The 14,485-nt window shown below is 39.9% G+C and overlaps 1 protein-coding gene across 7 annotated transcripts in view; it reads right to left on the bottom strand.

Moving 5' to 3' along the window:
- The window catches only part of EPHA3 (EPH receptor A3), a 217,827-nt gene that overhangs the window by 10,586 nt on the left and 192,756 nt on the right, over window positions 1-14,485 (bottom strand). For all 7 annotated transcript variants that reach the window (XM_080603572.1, XM_080603571.1, XM_080603570.1 and 4 more), the window contains 2 exons: window positions 11,054-11,203; window positions 8,902-9,095 (listed from right to left, as the gene is read on the bottom strand). In XM_080603572.1, the coding sequence (XP_080459698.1) occupies window positions 8,902-9,095; window positions 11,054-11,203 (344 nt within the window). The remainder of the gene's footprint in view (window positions 1-8,901; window positions 9,096-11,053; window positions 11,204-14,485) is intronic.

The raw sequence follows: 14,485 nt of genomic DNA on the forward strand, positions 1-14,485 counted from the left end.
AAACATCTAGAAAACAAAGTAATTTCCTGTGGCAAACTTTAAGATGATTTTGTAAAGTGAAATTGCTCCATGGGGAGGGAAGCAGGCTTGAGCACAAATGCTACGTACTTTATAATTATGACAATCATAGACCAGAATTCTGGTCTAGCAATAAGGATATCTCCTATTTCAATAACAACAACAAGAAAACACATAAAAATGAACAGCTGGCGCACAGGGCAAAATCTACTTGTATCTTCTACAACAAACAGAATCATAAGTACACCAGCGTGACAACAGGAGACCAGGAAATAAATGACATGTTGAGGAGAAGTAAAGACCTCATGTTTACTTGGCTGTCCCTACAAGTTAAGGTAAGCACCTCCGGAGTTCCACCTCTTCAAGCCCATTTTTTGTAGTACCTGTAGCAAAATTTGTTACTTAGTCCCTAAAATACAATTCACATCTTAGGGAGGTCCATTTGCTTTTTCTCAGGAGGGCTCATATCATGTTTGCACAGTTTGACAGGAAGCAGGCTGTGACTCCTCTTTGAAGTGAAAATAGAGCTGGAGAAATAAAGAGGGGTAATACAAATAATCAACAGGGGAAAAGAATGCAAGTCAGGCTGCTGGCTTGTAGCAAAATGATATGTCTCTCTAAATGTCACACTGGACTTATTTTCTAGCTCCGTGCTGTCCACTGGCAAAAGAGCTGCCACAGTTTCCTCTAGGATAACAAGCCAATAAAATTTCATCTGCCCCAGATGTCAGCCCTCCAGTCTTTCATACTCCTCTGGCTGCCCCTCAGAACATGGTTTTCAAGGGGCTTCTATCTTTTTTAGAATCCTGGGGATGGGAATAAATCATATGCCTGGGTGTAACAATGCTCCTCTATTCACTTCTTTTCTCACCAAAACCAGTGAAGGCAAAAAATACCAGTGTGGTGCTGAAAGGCTTTTCTCTTTTCCATAAAACAGCTTAAGCTGTACTTTTAAGCAGCAGAAGTAATGTCACGCAGACATTTCCTGGGATTCAGAGCTGGCCCAGAGATGGACCCTTAACAACAACCAGTCATTATTGTTCGGACAGTCTAGGGGCTTTTCAAAAGGGGGAGAAAAAAATGCCTTAGAGAGCTTTTAAAATGCTTTTTCTGGCTCATTGTGTCTACCATTTGGTGTATATGACCTGCCCTTATATCCCACATTTAGCTGTGCTGTGAATTTCTGCTGACATCCACTATGGCCCTTGCTGCCGGCTTCGTGCCATTTCTTCAGCATGCCCATTCTCCAGCATTGCTATTAACACTAACGAGGGCTTCACATAGTAAACCCAATGCATTGAGCTGAGAACAGCCGAACAAAATTCCGCAGAAGCACAAGCAACAGCACGTGCTCAAAATAAGGTCACACGCTGATCCGTTCACATTTAAATTCTAACTACATAACTCAGCCTGCTGCAGAATTCGTGTCTGAGTTGCATCGGCAGCATCAAGCTAGAGGTGCGATAGATATTAGATAGATAGATAGATGTTTTACTGTATGTGTGAACAGTGAGCCCTCACAATTCTTAATTTGGAAGGAACAGTGGTTCATTCGTGTCTACCTCAGGCATTAGTCAGATGAAGATACTTTTTTTCTGTGTCTAACATGATAAATAACTGAAGTTCCTAAAATCTCTTCAGTTTAATGCCTGAATTCCACATGAAACCCAAATTATGATTAGACATCAGCAAGTACTGATTTGAACACAGTCTGACATTTTTCTGTGTGATTTGTAGTTTAGCTTCCCCCCCATCCATAAATTCAGTGTTTTGTGTTTAACAGACTTTTGAAAGAGAGCTATCATACTGGGGTTACAGAATATGGATTCTTTTAGAGCTTTTTAGGTCACAGACTATATCGTTGCTGTATTTTGAGCGTGGCTAAAAATTTTTCGTGGACTTCTGTTACGCGGCATTCAGCCAAACCCAGATCCTGTTTGTAATACCTAGACAAGTACAGAGCCTAAGCCCTCTCTGAAATGCTCAGAATTAAGCCGACAGCTCTGTCCTTCAATCCAAATGTCCCTAACAGGGAGAAGCAAGCAAGCAATATGACAGCAGGTCAGCAATATATTTAAAGCACCTAAAACCATCCAAACTGAATGGCAGAAAAAAGAAACTGTTCAATAAAATGTTCAGCCAACACAAACAGTAGTTTTGTTGCAAGTATTACTGTAAAAACAGGCCCAGAACTATGCTGCAAAATTGAGCAGACTGAATTTTTGTTTTGACCTGTTTGCTGCTCCTACTGAGCTTAATTTTCACAAATATCCTCTCAAGCTATCACACTAGAGTTTCCAGAGAATCATCAGGTTTTAAGTGGAAACAAGCTTTCTGAGAAGAAAACTTCAAATTTTTAATTGCAAATGATGGCTCTGTATGTTTAAGAACAAACACGCTTCACACCAGCGAGAATGCCCCAATGAGGGCCAACAACGCCAATTGCTTATTATGCTAATGCTTACTATCAACTACTCACAAATAACAAATAGGCCAAAAGATGCTAAAGAAATTACTCCAGTGAATAATTCAAGGAAGACTTCAAGCTCAGGAAAATCAGGATAGGGATGTAAACAACTTGTTAACACATGAAAGTATGTATGAGGAATTATTCACGCACATTTTTCAACACTTTCAGATTTTCATCTGGAAGGCCATCTAACCTTGGCCTCTTGAATTTCCTGGACTATATTAAAAGAATTTCAACTATGCTTCTTCTGAAAATAATAAGCTTTTTTCTTTCTTTTTAGCTTGAGATTTAACAATACTAGCAGAACTCATACTTTAAATGGAGAACTCCTAATATGTACAAGAGATCTGAAACCAAATCTACCTTCTATGCTGAAGTGCACTCCAGAAATAATGCTTTTTTTTAAAAAATATATTTATTTATATATATATATATATATATATCCATCATCAGGCATGCTGCTTCCTCTTCACAGAACTGCAACTTGGAAAATAATGTAAGACGTGAAATTGTCTAATAGTACTGGATATACAGTCGTATACCTCCTCTGTACCACTGAGCAATGGCCAGTTTCTTCCTTTTTTTTGTTTTTGTCAGGGCAGTGGAGTTACACAGACACACCTACATATTTTGCAAACTTCAGTTTCAGAGCCTCCCATTAAATTATAAAAGGTTTTATACGTGTATCATCATTGTCATTCATAAACACAAATAACTTCTAATTGCATATTCATTATTTAAAGCAAGAATAACCTGACTGAGCTTTATGAAGTACCTTTGGATGTATATCTATATTCTGGAATTTTTATTTAAGTTCTACCCATGGAAAAATTGCATAGTAGGAAGTTGCAAGCAGGACTTGACACTGACTTTCACTTTACCAAAAGGTTGTAGGAAAAAAAATGCACAAATACAGAAGCAAATGAAGTATTTGTCTGCATGGACTCCTTCCCAATTTTGAAATCAATCTCAGACCTGGTAGAAATTCAGAATTTCTGAATAATATGTGTTGGAATTAGAACATTTTTCAATTTTTTGAAAAGTGACTTCAGTTGGCTCCTGCATCACAGATATGAATGAACACAGCACCAAGTTCACCACTGCAGCTACAGGAAGGCTGCCATAATACCTGGGCTGCCTGAATCCCACATCAGAACACTTATACCTAAACGTCACACCATCTTCTAACAGCATAATTCGCTTTGGGGCAAAGAAATGCTTTAAATATAATTCTAAATATACACCATATTTTAAGCAATCTTTTTCAAATGGCTGGGTAACGTAGAGTAAGCTTCATATACCTAAAATGATAATATACACTGTAACTCTAGAGCTATCATGTGTATATACATACACACACATGAGAAATGCTTTGTTCAGAAACCAATTGGAAATAATAAAAGAAAAAAGTTTAAATAGATAAAGACACCAAAGAGGTACGAGTCCATTTAAGAGTTGTAGTGTACACCAGATATTTTTCAGTTGTGTGACTGTTGGGTTATATTTTTTTCCACACAGCTGAAATGAAAACTACTAATTCCTTGTAGATCACAGCTTCATCAACTGGTTAGCAGGTGGGTGAAGTGACTCTGTCTCTCCTATTCAAGTTTAGAAAAATTTCCATCTGCTTTGTATCTGCACGAAATATTCACAAATGTGAAGCAATACACAGCGGACTGAAAAATAATAAGCTCGAGAAGAAAAATAATAAAACTGATCAGAGCTGGAAGAACTATGAACTCACTTCCACCCTAAAGATATCTAAACAATCTAAAGACTCTGTTATAAAAATGAACATAATGCTCAGAAAACAAGAAAGAACAGCAAGACATAAATCAAATAAAAATATCATGCGGTTGTGGCTTAGAAAACTGCATGACTTGTACAACTCAGTGTGTACCACATTCTGCTTCTATAGTCGTTTACAGAGCTGGATAATTCAAGGCTGCCTGAAGGACACAAAACACCCACGTGTCCGTAACCAGTGCAGGCCTTGTTAGGAAGAACTCAAGGCGGCCACCTAATTAAAAGGTGGATGTTGACAGACGAGAAAGCAATCAGCCATATTCTATACCTTGCAAGGAATAGGAAAGGGATTTTCAAGTGAATTCGAGATGAAGCACAACATGAGGAAAAGGTATCATGAAACGTTCGCTGCGCTAAGGTTACAAAAAGATTCCTTTGAAGCAAGGTTCACAAGCACATAGCAAAGTCTGCAAAGAGACAATCAATAAGGATAGAAACATCCTCTCGGGTATCAAGAAATTATTAGATGCCATGGAGTGGCCAGAAGGGATAGAAAACCAAAAAGGAAATGCAGCAGTGAAGGCTTTGACTCCTCTCCTGTATTCCTATGAGATATTAGTATAAAATGTGCTGGGGCTGTGGCCTTGGCATCAGACATACAGCTGAGCACATCCCTCAGTTGCAGGCAGTTAAAAGCAGTGTACCAGAGAACAGGGATATCTTATGTACCTCCAGAAACGTGCTTGCAAGTAGGACACAACACTGCTGTGACTATTTTAAATAAACATCAACTTGAAAATCTGTAAGAGACAGACTTCACCTCTGCAACAGACATCATCAGGTTAAACATTTTTCCTGACCAAGTACATTCTGAACACCTAAGAACATGTGTTGGGCATAAAGCTCTAGCATTCTTCCAGTAGCAGTACAGACATGGGTAAAAGAGAGCTGGGACCTCCATAATTTAGATTAATTGCTTATATTGGGTATGGGGAAAGGTGCAGGGGGAATACTACAGCCTCAAATAACAACTGACAGCAGTAAGGGAAGGAGGGAAGAGGATAAAAACCACCTTTGACGTTCCCCTCAGAAACGTGCATCAGCCTGCCACCAGGAGCATTTTACTCGGAGCTCACCTAAAGCAGCTGTGAGAAGTCCCCTACGTTCCTTCCCCACGAGCAGCACGCACAGCATCGCAGCAGGACAGGGCCACCACCACCGCTGCCCGTGCCAGTAAAACAGATCACAACATTGGAGCAAAGACAGCAAGGCAGGAGAGAGCAATGCTGCAGTGCTCCTGTGCACTACTTGGACCAAATTTAGGCCTCGCAAAGGATATCAGCTTTTACTTGCTCCGAACTGGTAACTGGAAATGACAGTTAATATTTTCCACTCTGCTGTGGTTCAGCTCCCTCATTGCGAGGACAATAATCAGGGAACATTTTGCTGTTGTTTGACTGGTTTCTACAATCACAATCCCAAACCAAAATGGTAGTCGTGATTCCCTGCTCCCCTAATCCAGCAAACTGCTCCAGTATATCCCTACAAAATAACTATAGAATCATAGAATCACAGAATATCCTGAACTGGAAGGGACCCATAAGGATCATCAAGTCCAACTCCTGGCACCGCACAGGTCTACCCAAAAGTTCAGACCATGTGACTAAGTGCACAGTCCAATCGCTTCTTAAATTCAGACAGGCTTGGTGCAGTGACTACTTCACTGGGGAGCCTGTTCCAGTGTGCAGCCACCCTCTCGGTGAAGAACCTCTTCCTGATGTCCAGCCTAAACTTCCCCTGCCTCAACTTAACACCGTTCCCGCGGGTCCTGTCACTGGTGATAACGGAGAATAGGTCAGCTGCCTCTCCACTCCCTCTCACAAGGAAGTTGTAGACTGCGATGAGGTCCCCCCTCAGCCTCTTCTTCTCCAGGCTGAACAGGCCCAGTGCCCTCAGCCGCTCCTCATATGTCTTCCCCTCTAGGCCCTTCACCATCTTTGTCACCCTCCTCTGGACACTCTCCAACAGTTTAATGTTCTTCTTGTACTGTGGTGCCCAGAACTGCACACAGTACTCGAGGTGAGGCCGCACCAGCGCAGAGTAGAGCGGGACAATCACCTCCCTCGACCGACTAGCGATGCCGTGCTTGATGCACCCCAGGATACGGTTGGCCCTCCTGGCTGCCAGGGCACACTGCTGGCTCATATTCAACTTGCTGTCAACCACAACCCCCAGATCCCTCTCTGCGGGGCTAATCTCCAGCGTCTCGTCACCCAGTCTGTACGTTTAGCCAGGGTTGCCCCGTCCCAGGTGCAGGACCCGGCACTTGCTTTTGTTAAGCTTCATGTGGTTGGTGATCGCCCAGCTCTCCAATCTGTCCAGATCTCTCTGCAAGGCCTTTCCACCCTCATCCGAGTCCACAACTCCAAGTTTGGTGTCGTTGGCAAATTTGCTCAGAACACCTTCTAGTCCTACATCCAAATCATTTATAAAAACATTGAAGAGGACTGGCCCTAAAATGGAGCCTTGAGGGACCCCACTAGTGACCATCCGCCAGCCAGATGTGGCCCCATTTACCACAACCCTTTGAGCCCTGCCCGTCAGCCAATTGCTCACCCATCGTACGATGTTTTTGTTTAGCTGTATGCTGGACATTTTGTCCAGTAAGATCCTATGGGAAACCGTGTCAAAAGCTTTGCTGAAGTCCAAAAAGATCACATCAGCTGGTTTCCCTTGATCGACTAGATGGGTGATCTTATCATAAAAAGAAATCAATTTTTTAGGCAGGACCTACCCTTCATGAACCGATGTTGGCTGGGACCAATGACTGCATTGTCCCCCAGGTGCACTTCAATAACTTCAAGGATCATCCTCTCCATAATTTTACCAGGCACTGACGTTAGACTGACAGGCCTGTAATTGCTAGGGTCTTCTTTCTTACCCTTCTTGAAAATTGGCACAACATTTGCCAACTTCCATTCCAATGGGACCTCCCCAGATTCCCAAGATCATTGAAAAATAATTGAGAGAGGTCCCGCGATGACATCAGCCAGCTCTCTGAGCACCCTGGGATGAATCCCATCCGGACCCATGGACTTGTATGGATCCAGGTGGAGCAGCAAATTCCACACATGTTCAGGGTTGGTTGGGAGTTTGTCCAATTATTTGCACCAAACATTTCCCAAATGGGGGTGTAAGATGTTTAGAAGAAATCTGCTTGACTGAGAAAACAATGCTTAAGGAACTTTGATTTTTTCCAAGCAGTCACCTAGCAGGAAACAGAAATAACTGCCTTGCTAAGCATGTTGGTTTAATGTATGTTAAATGCTCACCAGTTAAATTATTAAATATAATTACCGTGCAAGCAGCCTTCCCTCATTATATATTTCTAGTAGCAAAGCCCATCAACATAGCTGCCTTCCTCCTCCCACCTCTGCATTCCTTCTGATGCCTCTGGTGTGGCAGCAGGAGGCGATGAGGGTGGCCAGCCTCTAGCTCAGGATGCAGCACAATGCTGGATATGGGAAAAAGAAGGCAAGGCCTACGCAATCTGCCCAGCAGCCCAAGTCCTAGTGCAGCTCTCCAAGCCGCACTGCCTTACCTCTGTTTGCCTCTGCACTTTCCTGTTAGACTGCTATGACAAGAAATGAGCTGTGCCAGACATAAAGGTCTGGGAGGAGTTTTGTTGCCTTCATTTGGAAGGCTCGCCTCATGGCAGACTCTGGTCTGTCCCCTGACACAGCCCTTCAAGTCCTGGATCTGAAGCAGCAGAGCAGATGTGTGCGCTTCCCCCAACTCTGTCTGCTTTGAGGATGGAGGATTCTTTTCGCTAGTATTTGTGCTAAAAATAATTTTACATCCCTTCAGATCACTGAAGTAGAAGTACATTTTGTGCATTATACAAACCAATTTACTTAAACCAAACCAAAGCTCTTATTTCATCACACCCTCATTACGTCCTTAGGTGTCAACACACTCTTCATTTTCTCTCAACGATATAATTCTTATCTCATCATAGAGATGTTCCAGAGTGTGTTGAATAACCAGGATTATAAATGAATGTTGTTAATGCAATTAGGAATATTGCATGGGTTGGAAATGAATTCCTAGCTAAGGCATTTATCAAACAAGGAATGTAACTGCATTTTTAATTTTGTCAGTCCTACTAAAAACAAAAAGATTATTCATATGATTAAACTTAAGGTGACTTGTCAGAGCAAAGTGTAAGAGTGTATGATATGTTTGGACCCGATTCAGAACAATACTTAGGAACATGGCTAGCTGTGACCTATGAAACACTAAGCACTTAAAGCACAACATAAGATCAGAAGAGGAAAAAGGAAGATCACATGATGACATCTTTCATCTGTGTCTCTCTCACAAACCTCTGCTCAGCCTTATGATGGGTTTCACAACCATAACATACCAGCTTTACAAAATTTGCATACATTTTAGTACATCATTAATACAAATAACAGCAATAATAAAATAATATTGAATAATTCTCCAAACTGGACAATTAGAAAGCTTCCTGTAGCCTTCAAGATCGCAAATAGCTATGGTTAGAAGTTGAAGAAGTGGGTGAAGAAATTAAACAAATTGTAATTATGGAAGATGAAGAAATCATAGACATTTAGTCATGTGTAATGTAAAATCTAATATGTCACCTTGCTGCCGCGTTGGTGATTATTTTCAGACTGCTGGGATTACGGATCAGCTTATCCAGGATGCTGACAATCTGCTCGAACTTGGGTCTGTTGTTTCTGTCTTTCTGCCAGCAGTCCAGCATCAGCTGATACAAGGCAGCTGGGCAGTCCATAGGAGGTGGCAAGCGGTACCCTTCATCAACAGCCTTAATTACCTGCACAAGGATAAAAGTTTTTGAGAACTTGGAGGCACTTAAATCAACTTGTTTTTATCAGTTCTGTGAACTACATTAACGTGGACATTCTGTGTTTAAACAAATGTGTTTATTCACTAATTGTCTTGCAGTGCAATGCTCTTGGTTTATCTGCAAAGTAAACCAGGCAGTAAATTAGGCATACAAAAAGGGCTGTAGGAAAGTTAAGATACAGTATGTGACTTTGAGGAAGTTGAGACTCTAAAAAAGATCTCCAAAACTCACATTTGATTGAACTAACTCTGTAAATAAAAGCTATAGTTAGTAAGCTGCCTGCTTAACTATGCCAAACTTCAAAAGGTCTTGAATGTCACTGATCCTTAGCAACACGTATCCCACACTCTCCAGTGGACACTGCATGCTGCAGAAGATCAGCCAACCTTCTCAAGGGAGTCCTTGCCCTGCAAGGTAGGAAGTCAGTTACAAAAGTGAGTCTGTAATTAATCTCAGTGTCAGAAAATACTTTAAAAACTTATCATGAGGTAAGTATGTACTTCCTATTAGGAAGTAGCCCCATTTTCTTTGTCATTTATCTAGATGCAGGGTCAATGAGATCAAAACCATCATCTGACAAAACAAAATTTAGCCCAGTATTTACAGTGTTATGAAACTTTTTTAATACAAGCTTTTCACAAGAGTATAATGCCTCTTGATTAGTTGTACTATATCTTTTGCACCATGAGTCAAAAAAAACAACATATTCTAAGTAGAAAATGATAAAGGACTATTTTGTTATCCTTTTTGCTTTATCTGGATCAGTTAATCAAAAAAGCAGGGAAAAACTATTCTGAATCAGAACAGGGATAAGAAAAAATCCACAGTTAAAATGGTCACAAAGCCAAAACACATAAATGGATAAATATTTCTGTTTCTGATTTCAGTGTGAACAGCTACTATGAAAGGCATTCCCCTAGTACATCAGCCTTTGTAACACAATTCATTAATCTCCACCAACAACTGTAAAGCTTTCATGGCTAATTAAAAGAAATATAGAGCTTGCTGCAGACTTGCATTCCAGAGGTGCTCATTTCAAAGGAGAAATATATATATATATATATATTTTTGTATTTCATATAAAGTAACATAAACAATGTATGACTACAACTATGATACTGGCTTTCTTGAATATAGTACTAGTAATGATATATGCCAACCCTTTGGAAAATCTGTATATGTTACTGACTGTACTACAAAAAAACTTGGTTCATAACTCCTATGGAATAAATCTAGGATTAGTGAGGCAACAGAAAAAAAAAAACACCACCAAAAAACAGATATAAGAACTTATTTCAGGAAATGTTATGCTTCTTACAGAAATACTGTGAGAGATACATTAATCGTTTGGATTGCAGACTTGGACTGTTCACTAATGTTGCAAAGAAGCCTTTATTGGAAGTCTTCTAATCAAATAGTCTACTTCTCTATTTTATCCGTTGATTATTTCCAGAAGTATTTTGGTTTTATTAAACTCTTAGTAGAAATGCTCTGCTCCTCTTTTTCACAGGCTCCAAGAGCAATTTATTCTGTGTATTTGACATTTATGGAAAACTTCTATGCAATATTATAGAAGTGGAACCAAAGGGCATCCACAGAAATTTAGAAGGGTTTTCTAACAATAAGCTAAGGAATGTAAAAGGGAATGACATCATTGCAGTGGAACTGTTTGAATCATCCTATAGAAAACCACCAGAGTGATAAAATCCTCTTAGTTTGCTCCTACAGAGGTCCAAAATACCCTGTTAAAAAGATGTTAGCTTTTTGTTAAGTTCATTTTACCTGACCAGGGACATGTGGAAATTTTCATTTCTAAATCATCTTCTATGTCAAAAACTCAGAGCCACCTGGTTTCATTATGCTTCACTTACTTTCACAGTCTGATCCTCTGTTTGAGAACATAACTCAGATAACACCATACTCACATCCTGGTTGGACATCTCCCAGTATGGTCTTTCTCCATAAGACATCACCTCCCAGAGAACAATCCCATAGCTCCACGCATCACTGGCTGATGTGAACTTCCGGTATGCAATGGCTTCTGGTGATGTCCATCGGATAGGAATCTTGCCCCCCTGGGAGCAAAATCAAATAAAAAAGTCCATTTTTACTGTGATACAATGAATAGAATTTTGTATGATTAGTTATTTTAAATGTATCTCTGAGATTATCATTATATCAGTGTAAAAAAAAAACACAACAGCATAAGGTGGAAAATGCTATTGCCATTTGTTATGATAGCATCTTGGACACTCTACAGGGTAAAATACATTACAGTGCAAAACCTATTGAAGCTATAGGTATATAGTATAGTATACATACCACATATGCATGTACTTCAGTATATACACATATATTTATATAGAGTATAATACACAAATAAAAATTGGAAGTTAACTATAGTTGATTTTCAGTTATAAAGTGTTTGGGAAATGTTGGTGAGACAGTCATACAGAATTAAGGATGAGTACATTGGTACCAGGTCCTTGCTTACATCCTAGATCCCTTTGCACTGAACAAATTGCCCACTCCAGGCAAAGCCGGCAGAGAGTCACAGAAAGAGAGATTCAGATGGTGTTGTTTGTGCAGAGAAGAGTATGAAAATGCCATCTGAGGAAGTGGTTTTAAGCTTTTTTTTTTTTTTTTTACAGTCACAAGAGAAGCAAACCATCATTAAATGATTCTAAACTTGAAAAGAATTAAAGCTACCGTTACAATTAATATTTTAGCTAGAGGAACCTCTCTCTCTGATTATGGCCAATATTTGGTGCCGTACGTCAAATCAGTAAAATGCACACAAGCAGCCTTGGGCTGAGTTTCTGCAATCTAAGAATTAGAAGGAATAGCCAGTTTCCAGTGGGGCCAGATTTGACATAGGGCTTTAAGACTCTGATTTGTGGGTCACATAGGAGAAAAAAAGTCCTAAAAGACAGCAGTGCAAAGCTTCCTACTTGGCAATCTGAAGTGAATATATTTGAATGCGGAAAATGGTGAGAATTTAAAGTTGTTTCCAGCTCCAGGGATGTACAACATATACAGAGATATTTTCTGAAGATATCACACCAGCCTGTAGCTATTTGAGGTACCTCTGCAAACCCCTTCATACTACAGTCAGATCACACACCTATCTTCACCATAACCTGTGTGGGAAAGGAGTGCTATTATTTCCACTATTCAGTGGAAATATTCCACTAAGCAGCAAGAAATAAAGCATAAAGATATTAAGACTTTGCCTACACTTCCATAAAGTGTACCTGCACTGAGAGCAGGCATACACTCACCAACTTTAGTTCAACTAGCCTGATTAACAATAGAAATGTGGACATGAAGTGTTCATTAGAAACCTAAATACAGCCCATGTTGGAGCCTAAGCATCTGCAATTTCACAGTTAATATTGCACAAATTAGCTTAAATATAGGAAACACAGGTGCATTTTGCTCAGGCTGCAATTCAGACCTCCAAAATGTCACCAGAGATGTCTTAGAAGCTCGACAAAGGTCAGAAAGAGGATCCAACCTGACATACACCTTTTTTTTTTTTTAAAATTCAAACCCATGCTATTTAGCAGACTCCCTTCCTTAACCAAAAGGACAAACCTTCATTTCACACAAAATCATTACCATTAGGTAAACACTGAATTTCCACGTTACTTGTGGACCAATAAATAGGACAAAGAAAATACACAGGGGTATTTCAAAACGCTGTTCCGTCAAAGAAACCAGGCTGGAGAGCCCGATGTCTGTCTCTTTCAGACTGGGAAATCTATAATAAAATGTCCTTTAGTCACAAAAAGCACATTTTCTATTCATTATATGTTATCCATAATTCCCAGTGCTTCTGTATAACAGTACCAAGAGCATAACAGTGATTTTGTTTTTCTCTTACCCTATTGAGAAACAATGCTATATGCATTTTACAAAGGTCCAGAATCCCTCAGAGATGTCCAAGGTGCAGCTGAAATTGCAAAACTCTCCTGTGTGCCAGGGTTTTAACAAAAAATCAATTTGCCCTTTAAGATGTTGGAATGATAAAGAAATCGGTCCCATTTTTTCAACCTTTTTTCTATGTGTACTAGTAGACTGAACTTTGTTTTCTTCTCCAACAGGTCACACAATAAGGAATGCGAATACTAGGGGGAAAACCATATCCTAAACTTATAAGAACAAAACCCCACCACCACAAACAGGAAGAGCTTCCAAGGCAAGAAAACATCTTCCACTCATCCCACAGGCTCAGAAGTCATCTGCAAGTCTGAGCAGACTCAAAGTGCAGCAGAAAGGCTGAACAAGCAGCAGGTCATACAAGAGGAGAACAACACTGATGTTTAGTTGGAGAGAAGTTTTGACTTCCTGGTCAGGTGGAGATGTGAAAGAGAGAACTGTTGATCCTTGCTGCTGACATGGCAGTGGTGCAACCTCCAGACAAGTCCCAAGCCTTGTCTCACCTCTGTTGATTCCTTTCCTTGTGCCCAGAGACATCGGCACTGCTGGGAAGCAAACTGTTCCACCCGAATGGACAGAAACTGAGATAAAGGAACAAATATCCTCAGTGGACCCATGGCAATGTAAGCCAAGTTGCGCCTCATTGTCCAGCAATTGCTTTGACTACATTTTCAAAAGAGAGATGGCAGAACGTAAACTTACAATGTTCCATGTAAGAAAGTCCTTGAGGCAGTGAATAGTGATGCTGTTTTTCTTACATTGGCATAATAGCTGGTTTTCTGAAACACAGAAGTATCACTTCAGAATACTCAGAATCCTACTCTCTTGAAATTTGAATTTCCATGGGTGGCTTCAGGCTCACTTTTTCAATTTTGTGTTAAGATGTGAAAATGGAACCTTTTTTGCTGAACCATAAAGAAATAATTGTCAGATGCCACATGGAAAAATGTGCTTGTGGCCAGAACATGAGCACTTTGTGCAAGGGCAGGAAATATCATTTTTGATAGAAGGCCTTTATAATCTTGTAGGAAGTCATTTATACAATTGGAGGAAAACATTTACACAAAGTGATGTTAATTAGTCTCCAAGTATTTTAGAACTGCCTTATTGCAGGGTAAGGAAGATTATAAGCTCAATGAAAAAGTTCTTCTGGCTGTGTTTGTTTTAGTTAAAAAAAAAAAATGAAAGTACATCAACCCTATGCTCCATTACAAGGAAATACATTTTCTTTGCTAAGTCTTAGCTGCAACTCTATACAACTCTGCAGACACATGTAGCATTACCATAAACAAGAGTAAAATAAGAAGAGTATTAAAACGTAGCTAAAAAAGAAATCAACTGCCACTGATCATAGTATAAAAACTGAAATTTTGCTATTCTGCTCTCCAATTTGTCATAAAAATGTCAATCTTCTC

The sequence above is a fragment of the Anser brachyrhynchus genome, assembly GCF_964034855.1.
Source record: "Anser brachyrhynchus genome assembly, chromosome: 1".
NCBI lineage: Eukaryota > Metazoa > Chordata > Aves > Anseriformes > Anatidae > Anser > Anser brachyrhynchus.